The 21,344-nt window shown below is 52.5% G+C and overlaps 1 protein-coding gene across 4 annotated transcripts in view; it reads left to right on the forward strand.

The window, feature by feature from the left end:
• The window catches only part of gse1 (Gse1 coiled-coil protein), a 285,225-nt gene that overhangs the window by 176,528 nt on the left and 87,353 nt on the right, over window positions 1-21,344 (forward strand). Inside the window, exon 1 of one of the 4 annotated variants that reach the window (XM_035395071.1) lies at window positions 10,535-11,429. The exons of the other annotated variants lie outside the window; for them this stretch is intronic. Coding sequence (XP_035250962.1) covers window positions 11,393-11,429 — 37 coding nt within the window. The 5' untranslated portion in view covers window positions 10,535-11,392. Of the gene's footprint in view, window positions 1-10,534; window positions 11,430-21,344 lie in introns of those variants that run through there. 4 annotated transcript variants of the gene reach the window in all.

The raw sequence follows: 21,344 nt of genomic DNA on the forward strand, positions 1-21,344 counted from the left end.
CCCATCGGTTGGACAGGCTCTGTGTAACATTTCACGTGACACCCTTCCATACATGCGCACACACACGCACACACACACACACGCTTTGTTGCGGCGCCCTTAATCTCAACAGGGAGCGCTCACTAACCACAAACAGAACTCATCCTCCAGCCTGGTGCCACGCTCTGGCGGCGCGTACTTTAGACACGTCAGCCTTGTGGTTCCTGGGCGTTTTCCCCTTCCTGTCAGTCAAGGGCAGCTCTCGCCAAACACAAAGGTTAAACAGGTCTGACAAACACTAAACAAATTCCGCTCAAATTATCCCACTTCGTACCTGCGAGCCAAATCAACAGGGTTACGGTTGGCGAGGTGCTTGAGAGGCACTGACGGTTTGCGGAACGAGGCCCATCTGGCCAAACGGCGGGGGTGGGGGCTTGTCGGCGGTTTCTTTGAAGGACCCAGAGAACGAGCCACAGAATAAAGTTACTAATGGTCATTTAGAACTGTTTTTCTTATTTTTTTTTAAAATGAATTGTCAATATCAAAGCCATCATCATGAATGTTAATCATATTCATCATTCAAATGCTAATGTGTTTCTTTCATTTCCTTTTTTTTTTTCATATCCTTCCCTGGACCTGCCCCTTCATTCTAACGTGTCCGATGCACGGCCTGCCTCTACTCAGGTAAGTTGAACTTTTTTAAACCGATACTGCGGTCTCCTACACGTTTCCGTTTTTGCTGCACACCACAGTGCTGGTGGTTTCAGTGAGCGCAGCAGATCATCTTGGTTTTCATTAAAACAAAAAGGAAACAAGACTAATTGCTTTGTGTCACATGAAATATATTCAGAGCAAATGTGCTTTTTTTTTGTCAGCCTGCTCAAGGATTCTGCGTAGGCCTTTGAGATTGTGAGTGGTAGTTGTGCTGTCGATGGTTCTCCAAACATTTACAAACTGCACAGCAGCATTCATCCTGCCTGTCTTTTCCTGTGTGTTGTACAAAGAGTCGATCGAGTAGGGGAGGCAATGATTTTCCAGCTCTCGTGCAGCCTGTGGCTCTCCGTGTCATTGTGTCAGCTGTTGATACCGTTTCTGTAGTGGCAGGCAGTTTGCAGATAAACTTGCAGAGCGAGTTGAGTGTGGTTTTGGCCACCAGCCTTATCACCTCCATACTTCCCCTCATTGTACCTCCTCCACGCACTAACAGGGGGAATACTGCTGCCTCCTCAGCCTGTGTGTGTGTGTGTGTGTATGTGTGTGTGTGTGTGTGTCCTTTATAGTGGTGGCCTGTGTGTGTGTGTGTGTGTCTTATGTGTGTGTGTGTGCGTATGTGTGTGTGTGTGTGTGTCTATGTGTTTGTGTGTTTGTGTTTGCGTGTGTGTGTGTGTGTGCGTGTGCGTGCGTGTGTGTGTGTCTCTGTGTTTGTGTGTGTGCGTATGTGTGTGTGTGTGTGTGTGTCTATGTGTCTTTGTGTTTGTGTGTTTATGTGTGCGTGTGTGTGCGTGTGTGTGTGTGTGTCTATGTGTCTCTGTGTTTGTGTGTGTGCGTGTGTGTGTGTCTCTGTGTGTGTGTGTGTGTGTGTGCGCGCGCGTGTGTGTGTGCGTGTGTGTGTGTGTGTATCAGCAGACATCTCCTCGCTCAGAGAGAGCTGCTGAAAGGGGAGAGGAAACAGAGCGTGTTCCAGCCAAGCGTTACAGATTGGCCATGACAAACAGCCCATGAATTAGTGATGGAGGCCGTGTCCCTCTCAGGCTGCCCTGCTGTAAGTGCCTGAGAGAGGGGATCCCGCCTCAGCGAACAAAGGCCTTCACTGGGAGGAGTGAGGAACGGTGTCCCTGTCACACCGGAGTCAGTTCCTGGTCACACCTTCTCACAGGCTTGGTGTGGAGTGCATTTCCTGTAGGCCTCAATACACCCAGCTCCTTTATAGCGGTAGCCTGTAGGCCACAGTGCAGCACCCATCCTCCAGCCAATCAGTGAGTTAGTGGCTCTTTGTCCGATATACAGGTATAGGTATAGGCTCACTTTTTATTGTTAAGTTTTTCCTACCTTTGCTGGTGGTAGGTGAGTCTTTATATATATATGTGTGTGTGTGTGCGTGTGTGTGCGCATGCGTGTGTGTGTGCGCGTGTGCAGCCACCATTTTGTTTGTGTCTTTACTCCCATTTATGGACTGCATTTTATATAGCGCTTTTATCCAAAGCGCTTTACAATTGATGCCTCTCATTCACCAGAGCAGTTAGGGGTTAGGTGTCTTGCTCAGACACTTCAACACGCCCAGGGCAGGGGATCGAACCGGCAACCCTCCGACTGCCAGACAACCGCTCTTACCTCCTGAGCTATGTCGCCCCCCATTTGTCCTCATGTCCCTATATAAAGAGAAACATGGATCTTCCTCTTATGTCTTTCATGCGGGCAGAACAAAATGTACCTTCAAAGCGCTGGTAGGACAGAGAGAACTGCGAGGGAATTATTAGGCACGGAGTACAGAAAGTTAATCATTTCTTTAGAGTAATTAATTAAGGCTGTAACCTGGAAAGTGTTGGAATAATTTCCTTTGGACAATGTTAAATGATTCTTTCTTGTTACATTTAAAATAGAAAGCAATTAGTGGTTGTTATTAAATTAACTGAACAAAGCTTTTCTTCTTTTTTTTGACAGTGGGGCAATGATTTGATAAAAAGGGCTACATACAGTCATAGGCAAGCGTCTATTACATCGAAATAGCTGATATACTAATTAGGTTACAATTGTTGTCTTTTAATCAGTTTCTCAAGGGAGCAATTTTTGTTTGAAATGTAAACGGTGCTTTGTTAATTGTAAAGTATAAAGTTATGTTCTAATATTCATATGTGTGACTGGTATCAGATGATTATTATTTGATAGCAGCACTGTGCAGTAGGGGAAATGCTATGCTAATGTAGTAAGTATCAAGAAATGTACTGTAATGAGGTCAGTGATTTTTTTCCCCCTCCATTTGCACACGGTAACATGTTTTCAATATGTCACAGAAAACTTGACACAGAGGGCACGCTCTTCTTCTTGGACCCGTTGACTTCTTGAGATATGGTCCCGCAGCTATATTTGTGACACCTCGGGCCACTCTTCTGTTGATTGGCAGTCATGAATGACATCATCGCTTTCTCTGTGGAAATCGGTGAATTGCCGAGCAGGTGCCAGAAGCCGGTCGGTGAACTGTGTGGCTTCCGCTGTCTGTGGCCCTCATTGATATGCCGGAGGAGCCTCTTTTTTAAACGCTGCCCATCCGGGGCCCTTTCTGGAGCGCCGCGGCGCGCGGGGGTAATCGAGACCGTTCTGGCCGTAGCCAAAAAGCTAATTGATGGATCGGTGCGACAATAGCATGTGTCAGAGAAATGAGGCTTGTCAAATCAATGAAGCCATACTTCACTTGTGACTGGGAGCTGACTGAGGCCGTGGCCCTGGGCTGGGGTGGGGGGGGGTGGGGGAGGGTGGGGGGGTGGGGGGGTGGAATTCCGACGCTGAATCGAATGTTTACCGCGCGGAGGAGCTCATGACCTGCTGGCTGAGGGGTGCGTGCGTGTGACAGTCCCGCCATGACGACCGTTTCCGGCGGTTACCATGACGGTTTCCCGGGAGCTTAAAATGGCCGTTTTCTTTGGGGAGGGGCTATCGCGAAAGCCGCCACCCGGATCTGCGGAGGGGAAGTGCTGGAACAGACAGGAAGGGGTGTGACTTGATTGAGTGCTGGGAGCCTGAGAGCTGATGGTGAATGATGAGAGTTGATTTTGTTTAATGTCTGCCATTAATGCCCCCACTCCCTCTCCACACACAATACAGGCGTATCGATCAGACCCTGACACGCACGCGTGCGCAATGAGCACACATACCTGCATGCATTCAGCACACACAAACACACACACATATGAATACACACACACACACACAAACACACACACATATGAATGCACACACGCACACACGCATACACACACATATGAATGCACACACGCGCACACACACACACATATGAATGCACACACACACTCACATATATAGGCATACACACACAAAAAACGCATACACGCACGTACACACACGCACACACACACACCTACACTCACGCACACTCAAGCACACACACACACACACACACACGCACACCTTCCTTCTTACAGGCAGGTGAGACAAACATCCATCTCAGACAGACTGCAGACGCAGACACAGGGACTGCAGGCGCAGTTGTTGTTGTCACTCGCGTCGGAGACGGAACAGCTGTTCACACGCAGTTGACAGGGTTTACCGGTGGAGAGAGAGAGAGAGAGAGAGAGAGAGACGGGCGGGGAGCACGGGCCGATTGTCTACTTCATGTGCCGTTCTCCTCCACACTGTGTCAGACTTTCCATCGATCCGGTGGGCGTAGATCAAACCGTGGGTATTGATGACCCCTGAGTGCTCTGAGCGGAGGACGGTGTTGCTAAGAGACACGAGGACCGACCTTAGACAGATCAGGCGTTCAGCGATGGGCGCGATCGCGGATCGGAGCGCGGGATCGATGCGTACAACTGGAGAGCGGAGAAAAGAACTCGGCGACAATTTGTCGCCCGTTCGGGTTTACGTCTCCAGAGCCGTCCGCTGCTCCTGAAGGGCCCGTGTGTGTGTGCTGGCTGCACCGCTGAGAGCCACAGATCAGCCGTTATGTGAGCAGCCTCTAAATAATCAGAGGCTGTGAGGGGCTAATTGTTTTTGGAGCACAGAGAGCGCAGTAACGAAGGACCTATGTGCCTCTACCTTAAAAATAAAATAAAAAGGCTAAAGATAAATGTTTTTTTTGATATATAAAAGGATCTCACATAAAATTGCTGCCGTGTATTCATGTGCAGTTATGTGCATGTAATTATTGTGAAACATATTGCACATAGGGTTTTTTTTTTGTTGATATTTTATTCATTCAGTTGTCCGAATTAAACTTCTGACAGTTGACATGTGTCTTTGTGTTCTGTTGATATATTGCTTGCGTTGCGGATTTGACCATATAGTGACATTTAGTCTTTTCTTCCTGAGGGCGCACGGTGATGTGCAGTGACTGTTCTGTGTTAAGTGAAGCGAATAAGACTCTCTGCTGCTATGGCAGTAAAGGGCTTTTTGTGTACGCTGCTCTGCTGGTTCCCTGCGATCGTGTGAGAAAGCGCTAGCTGAGCGGCTAACGGGCATCACGCGCGGGACGGGGGAACGTCGTTAGATTCGTGACCCGCTCGGGCCGGAGCGTGTGCCGGTCACCGCGGGACGCCTCCTGGTACAGTTAGCTCTGTCCCCATCCGCTGGCCGAGGGGTGGGGGGGGGGGGCTGTTCCGGCCGAATCGCCACGGCGACCGAGGAGCAGACGAGAGCGACCCACCCCTGACCCCGGAGACAGGAGGGTGCGTAAATGATGCGCCGCTGCGCGTTCACGTGGGATCGTTCGCCCCGCGGAAAGCAGATGAATGGCGGCCCTGTTTTTCAGGGAGCAGGGCTGTGCTGTTCAAGGTGGGGGAGGTGGTAGTGGGGGGGGGTGGGGGGGGGGGGGGGGGGTGGGGGGGCGGGGGGTGCATAACACCCTCGGTGGCTCCATCTGCCAGGGTCGGGCCTGACTGTAAAACCCCTCTGTAGGCACAAGCTGCTCCTGCTGTCTTTATTGCTGGTGCAGGGGTACCTGCTGCACCCCCCAGGCGGCACCGTCCTTTGTCTCTCGGCCTCGGGGGGGGAGTGGGGTGTGGGGTCACCGTGGGGTCGACCCTGAGGAAGGGCCTTTTGGTGGGGTTATCCGTGATCTGCGGCGGGGCGGGGCGGGGTAGGGAGGGGCGGGGAGAGGCGGGGCGGGGCGGGGCTGTGTGCGTGCCGGAGGAATGCCCTTGGGCCAGGCGCCGCCGGGTCAGCCACATCCCCACCGCTGCGTTTCTTTTCTCTTTCCGCTGCTTTGGTTACCGTATTCTTCAGGTTCTGATCATCCGCGTACAACAATCAAACCCCCACCCGCCCCCCACCCGCCCCCCCAATCCTTGTCCCCCTCCCTGTCCGCGTCCCCTTCCCTGTCCCTGTCCCCCTCCCTGTCCCTGTCCCTCCATTTTAACGGTCCTGAAATAAGCTTTTGCTTTCCCTTCGTTCAGCGACCTGTTATTTTTTTTTCGTTCATCGTCTTTGTTATTCCTCTCCCCCTCTGCTCTTTAATGATGTCACTGAAGATGTAGAAATTTCCAGTTGTCATTTCTGGGGGGGGTAAAAAAAAACCATTGTTTGTGTATCCTTTTTTTTTTGTTTTGTTTTTTTTTTTTTTACTGTGAATGTTATTGTCTTTTTTTTTCTCCCCCTTCTTTTTTTTCTTTTTTTTTCCCTTACACGCCTGAACAGCTTGTCTGTGTGACCCGCTCGTGAGCCTGGCCGATGATGGACCCATAATTACAGGGTTATTGCTGTTGCAGCTGATGGGTAATGACACATTTGCAAATTAATTCTTTGAGCTCGGCTACAATTAGCATATGGAAGAAGATTTACTCCTGGCCACCCCTGGAGTTACTCGGTAATCAAGAGCAGAATTAAATAAAAGGCCACTGGAGGGTTGTGGGGGGGGTCAGCTAAGTTAATCATCTTTTGTTCAAGATGCGCACTCCCAAATCCCTTATTTAGCTCCTGTCCCTGATACGCCTTTTCCCCAGGTTTCCGAGAGCGAAACGCAGTAGATTAAAGCTAAATTTGTCAGGACGGCGGGGTGGGGGGGCGGGCGGTGGGAGGGGGGGTGGGTGGTGGAAAAAAAAAAAAAAAAATCCCTGTGTCAGGACAGGAACGGAGAGAGATGTGGGAGTGGGCTGAGTGCCTCCGACGTCTACGAGAGAAGACGCACGCCCACGCGGACAGACACTGCAAACAGACGGCGGGGATCCGCCGTGTTCTGAGAGACGTAAACGTCACCCTTTCGCGGGAGCCGTTAGCATTTTATTCGCTCTTGAAGGAGGAGCGGGACTGTCCTTTTCTGACATTCCCCCTGCTGCTGAACTTATGGGGAAAGGGGGGGGGGGCTATGTGGGAGCTGATGGTGCTGCAGGAGTGCTTGTGTGTGATAGTTGCAGGTCAGAATCCCTCTTCTGGCAGGCATGGCCCTGATTCTCTATGAGATGGGTGACCTGCGTCTTTCAGGATGTCAAGCGATCAGGCGCTCCGCGAAGCATCATCTGACAAAATGAACAAAAATGTGGGCCGGTCTACAAAACCAGTCAGAATTGAAATAGAGGCAGTGAGTTTCTGACATTGAATGCTGTTTGAATAGAGGCTTTCCACCAAGCTCCTTTGCACCGATTCTAATGAGAATCACATACTGGCATGTTTGAGGCTCACTTTGTCCCACATTGCCTGCGTGTGCATGTGCATTCGTATGTGAGTCTGTGCGCTTTCTTTTTAACTGTATCATTCTAAAGAAGGACACAGACACACACACACACACACACACAGACACAGACACACACACACACAGACACACACACACACACACACACACAGTTTAACAATAGGGCCTGCATGACCCCAGGAGCCATGGTAGGGGTCAGCAGTCAGATAAACTGGCCAGATGCTAATGGACTATATGTCTCACAGAGCAGCCGGAATGTGCTTTCACACACACACACACACACACACATGCACACACGCACACACACACACACTCTCTCTCTCTCACACACACACACACACACACACACATTCATAAAGGAGGCTTGGCCGGCATGCTGAGGTACAGGCAGTCATGTGTGATGTCTTTGCTGAAAAAAATTTAAAAAATGAAAAAAAGAGAAAAATCCCAAATCCGCCTTCTCCATTCCTTGGGTCCCCCCGCCCCCCCACCCCACCCCCCCGCCTCGGCCACGAACAAGGGGAGGTTGTGTGCTCAGGGGAGATTAGGCGATTTCTTATCTGCTTCCCATGCTGTCGGGGCTGATAGACCACAGCCGCCCTCCCACACCCACAGAGACACCATGAAGACTGACAGCCTGCGGGGGTGGGGAAGGGGGGGGGGGGGCTTTTTTTGGGGGGGGGGTGATTGGGAAAGGGCTGTTGCTTCGGAGATAATCAGCCTGTTTCTGACTGGCTTTCGAAATCCCAGAGTACCTAGAAGTGTCATTCTGCATTTTTCAAGAAATGGCCCGTATTTATTCTTGGAAATGGGAAGTCTTTTTGCTGAATGGCCCCATCAGTTCCTCGCCGAAAAGCTCATCTTCGCTGAAAACCGCATCTTCCCTGTTCCTGTCTTGTCTCTCAGTTCAGCGCTCACAATATACGCAAAGCCTGAATCAGAAACATGCAACTTCAAAGAGTTTTTTTTTCATTTTTGGTATTGGGGGGGGTGCTTGTTATCACGCCTTTCGCCAGGCACGATCGATCTCAGTCGAAGCTGGCCGATGGGCTGGTGAAGTCACTACTTCCACCATTTTTTTTTTGCCATTTTATTGATGTATTTCACTGTAAATAAACAAACGTCGATCTCTCTCGTTGTCTTGTACGACAATTAAGTTCTACTTCGCGTGGATTCGGACGAGGAGGCGGCGTCATGCCTTTCGCCAGGGAAGCGTAGGGCCCGCGTAGCTGTTGCCCTCTGTCTGGCCCGTGCACCTGTATTTTCTATTTTAAGATCAATGCTGTTTTCCCTCTGAGCTGCATTGATTGAATCGGAGCCCCCCAGGGACTGTGCGCTAAACCCATTTCAGGGGTGTGAGACGCCAGGAGAACTGTTAGACACGCGGGGGGGGGGGGGGGGGGAGCAGCCACATTGGCCACAGAACACAGGCTCCTCAACGGAGGAGCTCCTAATCAGGCCTCTAATTCCTCATTTCAGCAGAACGTGGCACCTCCTCGCCTGCGTCGTACCGCAGCGGGGCGATCTTTCTCTCTGCCTCCCTCCCTCCCTCCCTCCCTCGCTCCCCCCCCTCTCTCTCGCTCTCTCGCTCTCTCTCTCCATCTGTGAGCATCTCCCTATATCTCTTAGCGGTTATTTGCCCTAGTTGCCTCTGAGCATGCCTCTCCGACGGGTCTGAATGCGGGGGCCGAGGGGGCGATCCTGGGAGATCGTTATCCGGTTCTGGTGGTCGTTGGGGAGACCGTGTGAATTCACGTGAATTCATCTTCTCTTATTTGAGCTATATGTGAGACACGACGGTCAGCAGACTTTAGTAACTACCCCCCCCCCCAAAAACAAACACACACACACACTCTAACACACACACACACACATTTTATCTGTCTCTCTCCCTCTTTTCCTCTCTCTCTGCATTTCTTTTTTCTTTTTCTCTATCTTTGCCTGCCCCTCTCTCTCTCTCCCTCCCTCTCTCTCTCTCTCTCTCTCTCTCTCTCTCTCTCTCTGCTTCTCCCTCTGGTCCTGTTTTTTTGTTCAGTACGGCTGCTCCCCAGCAGATAGTTAACTCCTTGCCCCTGCTGCTTCTGTCAGTGCTGTGTGCCGAGTGCAGGCTCACACAGAGAGCGAGAGAGAGCGAGGGAGTGAGAGAGAGAGAGAGAGAGAGAGAGAGATATAGAGAGAGAGAGTGAGAGGGAGGGAGAGAGAGAGAGAGTGAGAGAGGGAGGGAGAGGGGGCGAGAGAGAGAGAGAGAGAGAGGGAGGGAGAGAGCAAGAGAGAGAGAGAGGGAGGGAGAGAGAGATATAGAGATAGAGGGAGGGAGAGAGAGAGAGAGAGAGAGTGAGAGGGAGGGAGAGAGCGAGAGAGAGAGAGAGGGAGGGAGAGAGAGAGATATAGAGAGAGAGAGAGAGAGAAAGAGAGAGAGGGAGGGAGAGAGAGAGAGAGAGAGAGGGAGGGAGAGGGAGGGAGAGAGAGAGATATAGAGAGAGAGGGAGGGAAAGAGAGAGCGAGAGAGAGATGGAGAGAGAGAGCAAGCGAGAGAGAGAGAGAGAAAGAGAGCGGGCACACGCTGCTGTGAGCAGCAGTCTGCAAGCCACACACAGGAGCCAACTTTCAGCAGCAGCGAGCGGGGAGAAAAAAAAAGAGAAAAAAAACCCGCTTCTAATTTGAAGTTCAAGGAGGGGGGGAAGCATCTGTTGTGTTCCTTTTTTTCCCTCCTCCTCCTCCTTTCCTCCTCCTCCTCTGCCTCTTGTTGTCTGAATGCCTCAGAGGCACCATCTTTCTCTTTCCTCCTTTGCCTGCGGACTGCACCTCATCCAGGAAAAACCTTTGGTGCCGCGAAGAGAGAGAGGAAGCGTCCCTTTTTTTTGAGAGGCGAGCCGATTTGTAGGAGGTGTTTCCACGTCGCCGCAGTGACGGCGGCTGCGGCGTGATCGAGGACAGTCGCGTGAACAGATGCCCCGGCGCTTGGCCAGCCTTCTCACTTTCATTAAGGGTGACAAATCAGCTGTCACTCAGGCAGGATTCCAATTTACGGATAATGATTCTTGCATGAAAATTGATCACGGGGCAGCGTTCCTGTTCCTATCTCTCCCCTTTCTTCTTGTGCTCTCTCTCTCTCTCTCTCTCTCTCTCTCCACCCCCCCTTCAGTCACTCTCCCTCCACCCCCCCCCTCTCTCTCTCTCTCTCTCTCTCTCTCTCGCTGTCTGCCCGTGCTGTAGCCTGAAGGGAGTTTATTCGTTTATTCTGCCCTCCTCCTCCTCTGTGATGTGAGTCGGTAGCGGGACGGCAGCGAATTAAAAACGGAGGGAGAGAAAAAGGAGGAAAAGACAAAAGCAGAGGCGAAAGAGAAGCAGCGGGACTCTCTCTCTCTCTCTCTCCCTCTCTCTCTCTGTTCTCGGGATGTTGGAATAGAAACACGGCGCTCCTCGTTCTGCCTCTCAGCTGTTGGAGTATTGATTGTCGTCTCTCTCTCACGGAGGAGCAGCAGCAGAGATCAGTCTCTCTCTCGCCGGGATCTGTGGCTGTTTTAAGCCGGTTCGCATTTTTTCTTTCTTTCTCCCTCTCCTCCTCGCTCTCCTCCCCCCCCCCCCCCCCCCCCCCCCCTACTCCCTCCGGACCTCAGTCCGCACTCGAACCCTGGATGGAAACAAGTGCGCCGGCCTGGGCCCGTGACGCGTTCCCCAGGGTCAGGAGCGAGAGCCGGAGCGTCCCCTGCCCGCTTTCGGGCCGTCGGCCGGGACTCTGCGTCCCCTGGAGCGGGCCCCCGTGCCCCTGAGACCGCCCCTCACGGGAGCGTCCTGTCAGAGCGGAGAGCACCAGTGACAGGCAGGCGGGCGCTCAGGAAGCGGACCCACTCACCTATACCCCCCGCCCCCCTCCCACACCCCCCTCCCTACTAAAAAAAAAAAACAAAAAACACTCTGCCTCTGTCCCTGGTGTTCAGGGCTCTCTTGTGGACTGGGGCCAGGACACTATCGCCACCAACTCTCTCTCCTTTCTCTTCAACTTTCGTTTAAATTTTCTTCATTACTGACCACCATGGAGCTGTAACATAAGCCATGTTTGGACTAAAGCCCCCGCTCTACTATGTGCCAGGTAAGATGACTTGGAGGGGGTTTGAGGTGAGGGGGGGGTGGGGGGGATGAGTGGTGGGGGGGGGGGGGGGCGGGTACAGGCTGGCTCTGTTTGAGTTTATGCTTAACACATTTTTTTTTTTTTTTTAAATTTTTATTTTATTTTATTTTATTTTTCTCACGGGTTAAGCTCGCGGCTCCCGCGGTCGTTAGACGGAGTGTGCGATGTGAGAGCGGTTACTCCTGGCCCGAAACGAAGGGTGGCTTTTCTGGCTCGTTTTGTCTCCGTTATTAGCCTGTAAGTGCCAAACCTTGTTTTATTTAACAGCGGGGCGGCGCGCGCGGCGGGCTAACACAGGACGAATTAAGTGCGGTGTGAGGTTACCTCCGGTAGGTGCTTAAACATGTCTCACGGCTGAACGAGCCCTGATTATGTAGAGAGCAGCCAGGTTGTAGCAGAGACCGGGGAGGGAAATGAAACCTCAAGAGGAAAAGAAAAAGAAAAAAAAAAAGAGGAGAGGAGAGGGGGTTAAAAAAAAAAAATAAAAGAACGCATTATGACTCTAATGCTGAAAAGCTACAGGAGGCGGGCATGATTTTAGAGATTGTAACTCTGGGTGCAGCGAATTACCTTCATTTTCCTTTTCAATTTGGGCTCATTGTAGGCCGGGGAGGGGGGGAGAATATTGAGAGGAGGGTGAAGGATTACCGCTGGTCACGGACACAGTGTGGTCCCACGGTAGCTATTTGCCGGCGTTTGAGTGGAGCCTTGCTCTTAGACGGCCCCGGTGTTGGAGTCCAGAGCTCTGGGGCAGTGCGGGCTCCAGGGCAGCACAGCTCCCAGACTCTGGCTGTTAGGCAGGTGAGCCCTCTGCCTCCGTCCCCGGCGGCCGGCCGCCTCACTGTCTGTCTGTCCGCCCCGGGGGACGAGGCACCCCGACGGCGTCGGCCTGTTCAGACGGATTAAAGGCGGAGTGACGCTGGAGTGTCAGGCAACCGGCCGTAACGCGAGTGACTGCAGTAGCCGTGGCGATACGGCGAGCGCTCATAATAGCGGTGGTGAGCAGGTGAGTAAACAGAGCAGAGAGCGCGCCGGCGTTGTCAAACAGGCTCGGGGGGAGGGGGCTGGAGGTGTAAAGCCGCGGTGTGAGGGAGGTGTGGACGTATCCGGGGGGGGGGTAGGGGGGGTCACATCGTCAGAGACGCACGCACACGTGTGCGAGGCGAAGGGGCAGGAGCAGTTCGCTGACCCCAGAAACCCCTCTCTCTCTCGTTCTCCAACTCCTTTAACACGTTTCACCGCACCCTTGCTTTCCTGTCTCTGTGCAGATGTAAAAAAAGAAAGAAAGAAAAATGGGGGTGGGGGGGGGGGGGGGGGGTGCTGAAACCTGGGGCCATCTTGTTCTCAAAAACCACCGCTGGCAAAAAAATAACATAACATTTCCGGCTCTGCCTGCGCTTCTGATCACCACGAGCCCAGAGTGGCTGTCAGATCCGTTGGGCTAATTTTAATCTGAGCGCATCTCTCTTCTTCTCTGCTCTGCGCTTACCCACATCAGCGTGCTTCAAAACTGAATAAATGTGTTGATTAGTTGTATTTTCCTGTTGTATACAACATGGGAAATTTAAAAAAAAAAAATTTACATCCATAATACGTTGAGTAAATTTGTTTTCCCTAATGAAAGAAGGGTTCTGCAAAATTTATTTCATTTTTTTTCTTTGATAAACATACCTAAACCTCATTGACGGGTACGCATTAAATAAACAGGTTTGTGTGCGTCTACAGTATTTCGTATGAACGCACCAGCTTCACGACGGGACGTACCGGGCTGTGAAACAAGCGGTCAGAACCGCCAGTCACATGACCAGCCCGTGTGGCGATGCTCCTCCCCTCTTGCTCTGCTGGTTGGGGATTTTGAGGTGTCCCGGCTCCTTGTCCCCACCTGCAGGGTCGCTGGGCGTGTTGGGGCTCCCCTGCCCCTCGCGCCCCTCCGCCCCGCTAGGACGGCTGGAGGGGGGGGGGGCGGGAGATGAAAGCTGGAGAGGCGCGGAGCGCCCCCCCTCCCTCCCCCCCCCTTTTTTCCGCGAGATTAATGCGGGGAGGGAAAGCGAGCAGGGGGAGCCGCGACATCACTGGAGCCCGTCTCCTGACAATGGGCCGTAAAGCTGACACTTTGTGCGGCTGAATTATTTATGCAGCCCGCCGCTGCTTTTACTGGTAAAGGGGCCTTGTGAGGGCAGGGGAGGAATGTGCCATCATAATTATTAATAGAGAGGGGAGGAACCGCTGTAGATCACCGACTGTGCGCTCGGTACACCCTGCTCCCCCGCATACACTCCCTGCCCCTCACACACACACACACACACACACACACACACTCCCTGCCCCTCACACACACACACACACACATACATACACACATACACTCCCTGCCCCTCACACACACACACACACACACTCCCTGCCCCTCACACACATACACACGCACGCACACACACACACTCAGCCCAGACACACACACACATACGCGCACGCTCGATGCTCCCCATCACTCACAGACACACACAAACACACACACACACACATGCATACACACTCACTGCTCCCCATTGCTCGCAGACACTCACAAACACACACACATACACATGCACACACCCTGTGACTCCACTTATCTGGGGTGACCTGGCTTCCCGGTCATCCCTGGGGCTCCCGCATGGCAGATCTGTTTATGCCTGCGCTGCCGTAGATGCTGTACAATGACAGCATAACTTCATGTAATTCACATAAGGAAGTCTGTTCTAACGAAGGCATCGGTCAGCACCCGTCCCCGCTGCTCAGCACAGTAGTTTGTTGCTGTTGAACTTGGCTCATCAGACCTCATCTCCATACGAGCTGGACGGGCTTGTTGTCGTGTGGGGTGGGGGGGGGGCGAGGTTAAGTTAACGCTAGAGGGGGGTCATTTACACAGAGCTAATAAAAGCTTGGTGTTCGTACCTGAGGATGGCTGCAATATTCTACAGCAGCATCTGAAACCCATTTTTCGGACTCACCTGGAATGGAAAAAGAAGGCGTGAGTCAGTCTGAGAGCTGTTGGGAGGGGGGGGCAGAGGGGGAAGAGCTATGCCCTCGTCTGGGCATGTTTTTATGGAGAGGTGGCTGTGGACAGAGGCCAGAATGGAAATGAGCAGATCTCCTCCGGCAATGCTTTCGAGCTCCTCTCTCTAACATTATTCATCTGCCTCTATATTTCTCCGATTCCTGAGAAGGCAGAGCACTTCCTGCTGAAATTGCGATTACGTTAAATGTTTTTGCTCAGACGCATCTTTCACACTGCAGGGCCTAGGAAAATGTAAAAAAAAAAATAATAATAATAATAATAATTAAACAAAAAAAGAATTAAAAAAAAAAGAATATAGCCTTGCATGTCCGTTCCAGCTGTTCATGAGAATGTTGAAGTGCCTAACGCGAGCGCACTGATCAAACAAACAGATGACTGCAGTCGCATAGAACTGCGCGCTGTCTGGCTGCACCTGTCTAAAAATAAAGCTTCAGTTTAGTCGCGCGCCTCTTGTTCTCTGGCAGATTTGGGCGCACGTAGGCGTCACGCGTTCTGTTCCTCGTCTCCGCGGGGGGCCGCATTGTTTCTGTCATTACCGCTAAGGTTTAAGTAACGCTGCAATAATGAAGAAGCTGATTGTAATCACGGCGCTTCGCGAGCGCCTTTCCTGACGAAGGCGGCGCCTGCACACCTCAGGTGGGTAAGGCACGGAGTAAACAATGCTCGTATCCCCCTGAATAATTCATGGCGCTTATTAAATTATAGATATGGCCCCATAAATGATTAAGTTAAAAGCGATTATGATGCTGCGCTCTCGTCAGAGCCGGCCGACGCTGACATGCTACAGGACAGGAATGGGCGCTGGCGTGTAGCCGCAGTGAGGCGGCCGAGGCTCCTGTGCAGGGCTGTCTGTGTTTGAATCCCCCCCTATCCTCCCCCACCTCCCCCCCCATACTACACAGCACCATCACCTCTGCCCCCCCGAATGCTACTCAGCACCACCTCTTCTTCCCCCACCCCCCCCCCTCCACCATTCCTAGACCAGAGGCAGGCCCAGATCACTGACCCCGTAGCCCTGCTCTGCTCTCTTCTGCTAGCCTCCCGCCGGTTGGGGGGGGGGGGGGGGGGGGGGTTTGGTTTTTTTGTGCTGCGCCTCGGGAGCGGTTGAAATGTGGGTCTGAAGCAGCAGAACCTTCGCCGCCGTCGTTGAGCAGCGGTTCAGAGAGAGAGCGGCGATGACGACGGCCCCCTGCTGGCCCACAGCTGCTCCGCGCTCTCTCCCCCAAGGTCACGGGCCGGCGGGCGGGCTGGCGGGCCGACGGAAAAGAAAGCAAGTTCGCGGTCGCGCCCCGCGCTGAACCTTCGCCACCTGAGCGGGGATGAGTGGCGTGTCGAAAATTCCTGTGTGTTTGGCACCTGCCTGCTGTCAGTCTGGCCCTTTTAGCGATCCCCTCCCCCCCCCACCCCCCACCCCCCTAACGGACCCCCGGCTCAGGAGCGCCCCCGGTGGTGTGGCTGAAGTGCCATAGAGATTAGGGGGCATGATGGGAAATGCCCTGGATTTTGACTCAATTTGCCAGCAGTCGTAGTTCGAGCTCGCTGTGTCCTTCTTTTTTATACCACCCAGTTCTCACAAATTAAGCAGAAAAAAAATGAGAAATTGTAGTTCTACATTCGGTGTGTGTGTGTGTGTGTGTGTGTGTCCACGCGTTCTCTAAGCATGCAATTATATGGACTTCTTTTGTGTTTGCAAGTGTTTGTGTATGTGAGATTCTGTGTGAAAGTGTATTTATATATGCATACATTACAGAGTGTTTTTATAAGTGCATGTGTGAATGCGTTAACATTGCTGTTGTATGTCTGAGCTGCTTGTGTGTGGATGTCTGCTGATATGTATATATGCATGTGTGTATATATATATATATACATATATATATAGAATACCCACACCACGCATATGTATAATGCATATTTAGTATGCTGTGAATGTGTGTGTCTGTGTGCGCGAGCGGGTGTGTGTGTGTGTGTGTGTGTGTGTGAGAGAGAGAGCTAGACAGCCCCTGCTCTCCCCTCTGCTCTCCTCCGTGTTGAGTCCCCCCTCTCCCCTCACCGTCATTCACACACAAAATTAGCTCCCGCCCGCCTCCTAGTCTTAACTGCCGTTGCCTTGGAGACGGTGTCAGACACATGCTAGTTTTTCAATGATTATTTGACAAGAAAAAAGGGGAGCGTTAAAAAAAGGGAAGGGAAAAAAAAGGGACAAAAATTGCTGCCTGGCTGAAGCAGACTAATTACTGCTCCTCAAGAAAAGAACAGGAAGGGGAGGGGTGGGGAGGCAGAGGGTGTGTGGCAGTGCCCTACTGTCACGCTCCGATGATTTCTTCTGCCCAGGGATGGAAGGTAACAGCTGAGGAGGGCCGTGAGCCAATGAGCATCTATTTGCGTGGCCATAGGGGCCTCTACAAAATGGAACACCCCAACTTGCATTATTTGAACATGTATGATTCCTACGTTTGTGCGTGTGTGTGTGTGTGTATGTTTTGTGCGTGTGCGTGTGTGTGTGTGTGTGTGCGCGCATCTGAGAGAGAGAGAGAGCGAGAGATTCCCTGTTCTAGGCCTTCAATGTTTGTGTGTGTTGCTGTCATCGTTCAACTGTTTGTGTTTTCCTGACTAAATAATATGTCAGTTTTAATGCGATTCCACAACAGACTAATTATTAATGTGGAAAGTCATGAGCTCATGCAAGCACACAGACACAAAAGATCCCTGTGTAATCACCCTTGCCTGGTTTGTGTCTAAGCTAACTCCTGAGCCTCTATATGATAAGCAGAATCAGTGCTTTTGAGATAAGCTTTTCGCATATTTTGGCAGTGACCAGCACCATCAATCCGTTCTATCAGAACCCCATCAATAATTTAAAGCTGGTTTTAAAAGGAATATGAAACAACGAATGTGAATCTTGCATGGTGATTTAAAATGACCTAAAAAAAAAAATGTTCCTTGTTCTTTTGAGTTGGGTGTCCGGAGGCACAGCAAGGTGGCGAGAACGGCCAGTTGGCGACAGAATCAGAAATGTCTCAGAACGCTTGAAAAGGGGGCTGCACAGAATGAGAAGCAACAGGTGACGGGCACTGAATCCAAGAGCTGTTTGCTTTCGAGGCACGGTGTTATAATCCCCATCCTGCCGCTCGCTGCCTTTGTCTGATCCCTCTCTCCCCCCCACCCGCACCCACACCCGCACATGGATACGCACACACACGCACACGCGCACACACACACACACACACACACACGCGCACACACACACACACATACGCATATGCACGCACGCACAATCATATGCACACACTCACACACACACACACACACACACACATACGCATGTGCACGCACGCACAATCATATGCACACACACACACACGCACATACACACGTGCACACACAGACACTCACACACACGCACACACTCACACACACGCGCACATGTACACACACACACACACACACACCAACACACACGCACACACCACAGTGATCTCTCTCAGGGGTCTATGAGCTGAACGGCTGGCTCGGACCAGTGTAAATGTCAAAGGTACAGCAATCCTCACGGCCCCAGACAGACAATGAGGTGATGGGGGGGTTAGAGGGGTGGAGGGGTGGGTGGATGGAGGGGTGGGGGTGTGGAGGGGTGGATGGAGGGGTGGGGGTGGGGGTGTGGGTGGGTGGATGGAGGGTGGATGTCCCTGATAGCAGCAGTAGGAATGCAACAGAAATAGCCCTTGGCAGAGGTGTGCCCGCTACAGCTGTGGACGCAGTGATCAGTGCCTTCGTACATGCTGCTGCCCTTTTCAGTAAGCTCATCCCGTCCCCTCCCCCTGTCGAATGTGGAGCCCGTGATGGGATGTCTCCTGTTTGTACTGGCTCAGGCCCCCAGCACTCACACAAACATGGCCCCTCTCCTCCTGGACCAGGTTTTTATTTTATTTTTAAAAACCCCTCTCTAGGGTTTTAGCTTTGCCTTTCATGTGAAAATGTGAAAAGGAGAGTGAGACTGTCCTCCACACTGCTCTACGTCGCACAGGGCCTTATACGCTGATGGTCAAGCACAGAACGTCTGGCGGCGAATCACTAGTTAAGTTAGGGTCACTTTCCTAGCCCCCGCCCCCCCTGCAGGGGGTCCATCCCCTTTATCCCCCTGGCCTTCTCCTCAGCAGGCCGCTGTTGCTGGCTGGGCGCGTGTTCAGAAGCTCAGGCTGAGCCGTGCGGTCCTGATGCTGATGCGCCTCCCTCCTCCAGCCGGGAGCCCGCGCTCCGAGCCTCCCAGCATGCATCGCTGCCCCGCGTCGGCGCGCGGCGTCCCGCGGGCCGACGAAACCGCTACTCCCGAATGTTAACGGCGCACCGTGAAGGGGAATTAACGCGCGGCTCGGGGAGAATATCCTCGCGCTGATCCCCCTCGAAAGCACCGGAGGGGGCGCGCCGTGACTTTTAGAGTTATCCCCGACGCCGGCGCTGGCGTACGTAGCCTCGTTTGCGACGCTCAGCGGATGGCGTGCCTCGGCTACACGAAACGCCCCTGCGCCCCTAACGAGCTCGGCGCCGCGCCCGCGGAGAGGTGCAGCCCTCAGCAGCTCCCGGGAAAGCATCAAAGAGGCTTATTTCTGCTCGCTGTTCCTTTTTTTTCTTTCTTTTTTTTTTTTTCCCCTCTCCCCGCATTAATTAAAAGTAAATGGGGCCCACAGACAGTACTGTGGTTTTCGCGGAACCTTTTGAGGTAATAAACGCGTCGGGCTTGGCTTACGGTGGCCCCCCGTGAGGGGGTGCGGCCCATTCAAATGCGGTCTGACTCCACCAATCGCGACCTTCGAGGTGGACACGCGAAAAAAAAACGGTCACGGCGACGACAACGACAAAAAAAAAATTTTTTTGAAACTGCGAAGAGTGCCTTTTTCTCATGGGCCTTACACTTGTAGAGTTCCTGGCTTCATGTGAACCAGAAAAGACAGCGAGAGAGAGAGAGAGAGAGGCACAAAGAGATCGAAGGCGCCTTTGCAGTACCTCTGGCTCAGAATCGCGTTTAACCTGTCATTTGTCGCCCATCTGTAAATAATGGATTGCCTCGCGTGAGGGCGGGGAGGTTGTTAGCGGTGGCAGTAATTGGCCGAAAATGCATTTAAATACTTATTACAGCCTGGAACAGCAGTTTTTTGTGAAGGTGTCTGCATGACCCAGGGCCACTGCACCACCCCCGCGTGAATTTGTGACACAAAATCCATAAGAGCTCTTTTGTTAGGTAAGGTATTCTTCGGAATAGTGTTCATTATCTTCCCCCTCTCCCTCTCTCTGTCTCTCTCTCTGTCTCTCTTGCTCTCTCTTTTCCCCTCTCTCTCTCGCTCTCTCCCTCCCTCCCTCGCTCTTGCTCTCTCCTTCCCTCTCTCTTTCTCTCTCTCTCTCTCTCTCTGCCCCCTCTCAATCTCTCTCTCCCTCTTTCTCTCCCTCTCTCTCACTGGCCCTCCCTCTATCTCCCTCCCTCTCTCCCTCCCTCCCTCCCTCCCCTCCCCCCCCCCATTCCCTCCCATCGCAGCCAGCGCACTGCCTCTCTCCCGGAGAGTGTATGAAGTCAGCATATTGTTATCCCGGCGAAGCTGCCGGTGACGGCGCGGGCCGCCGCGCTGGCGGTCATTAGGCCGCAGTAAAGCGGGCGGATTGATTGGGTCGTAACTCACCCGCGGCCGGGGGGGCCTGGCGGGGGGCCGTAAAAAAAGCGCGGAGCATCTGGTCAGCGCGCCCGGCTCCCGGGTGTCAGGGAAGCCATTCTGGGACGCGCCCTGGACACGGCAGTAAAGTGCGGCTCTCGCGTACGCACCCTCGGCCCCCCCCCGCCCCCCCGCCCGCCCGGCCGCCCCGGCCCCGCATAAATTTGCCTTGTTGATGCTCCTGTACGGCGGCGCGGGTTTAATGGCCGCCACGCCTCGGCGGCCGAATAAATCAGAACAAAGGCCCGTAAACCTCAGGCCCGGGGCCGGCCCGCCGCCGCCAACAGGTGGAGAAAAAAAAAAAAAAAAGAGTTCACCTGCATCTGAAATGTGCGGTCGGATTTTTAAAATGATTTTTCTCCCCCTCCTTGTCGTTGTCTTTTTTTAAATCGAGCTGCGCCCAATACTTTATTGCTTTTTTTTTTTTTACCCCTGCTCATATTTCACAGTCTGGACCCGGTAGCAGGTGCTTTTTTAACAGGGTCCACATTTCACTAAGATTTGTTTAAAGCCTGCGTCCTCAAGGCTGCCATTTGCATGATCAGTTCTGTTTTATGTGGTGCGTGCCCAGCTCTGCATGTAGGTCTGCCCTGCGCTTCCTCTGTGAAAAAAAAACAGAGAGGTTAAGAACCATCGACGGGGTGGAATGCCACCCATGTGACCGTTCCCGTGGTTCCCTCACTCCCTGAACACAGTACTCAGGACACACTTCCGCAGTGACACATCTATTTATAATTTGTATTTTCTGGTGTGAAGATGCGACATGCCGCCTAGCCTGTAGCCTGTTCCTTTTCAGAAAAAAAAACATAAAACACATGAATCACGAGGTTCGCGGATTACGCCGTTGTGTGGTAAGGAGCGACGGAGATACTGAACGCGCACGGAGGAAGTGCTGAACTGTCGTTTGTGTGGTTTCAGCCGGGGGCCACTGTGTCGAGGCAGAGCTGGGAGGTGTCAGTGCATTTCTTGATCAGGCCAGAGGGGTGTCATGGTGACCTGTTGCGTTCCTCTTGTATTTTGCACCTCACAACCTGAGAACCTCAGAACTGGGAAGAAGTGTATTTCACAGAGATGTAAAAAATAGCAGATATTGCAAATGGACATATGTTATTTTTATTTTTT

This window comes from Anguilla anguilla, chromosome 16 (genome assembly GCF_013347855.1).
Source record: "Anguilla anguilla isolate fAngAng1 chromosome 16, fAngAng1.pri, whole genome shotgun sequence".
NCBI lineage: Eukaryota > Metazoa > Chordata > Actinopteri > Anguilliformes > Anguillidae > Anguilla > Anguilla anguilla.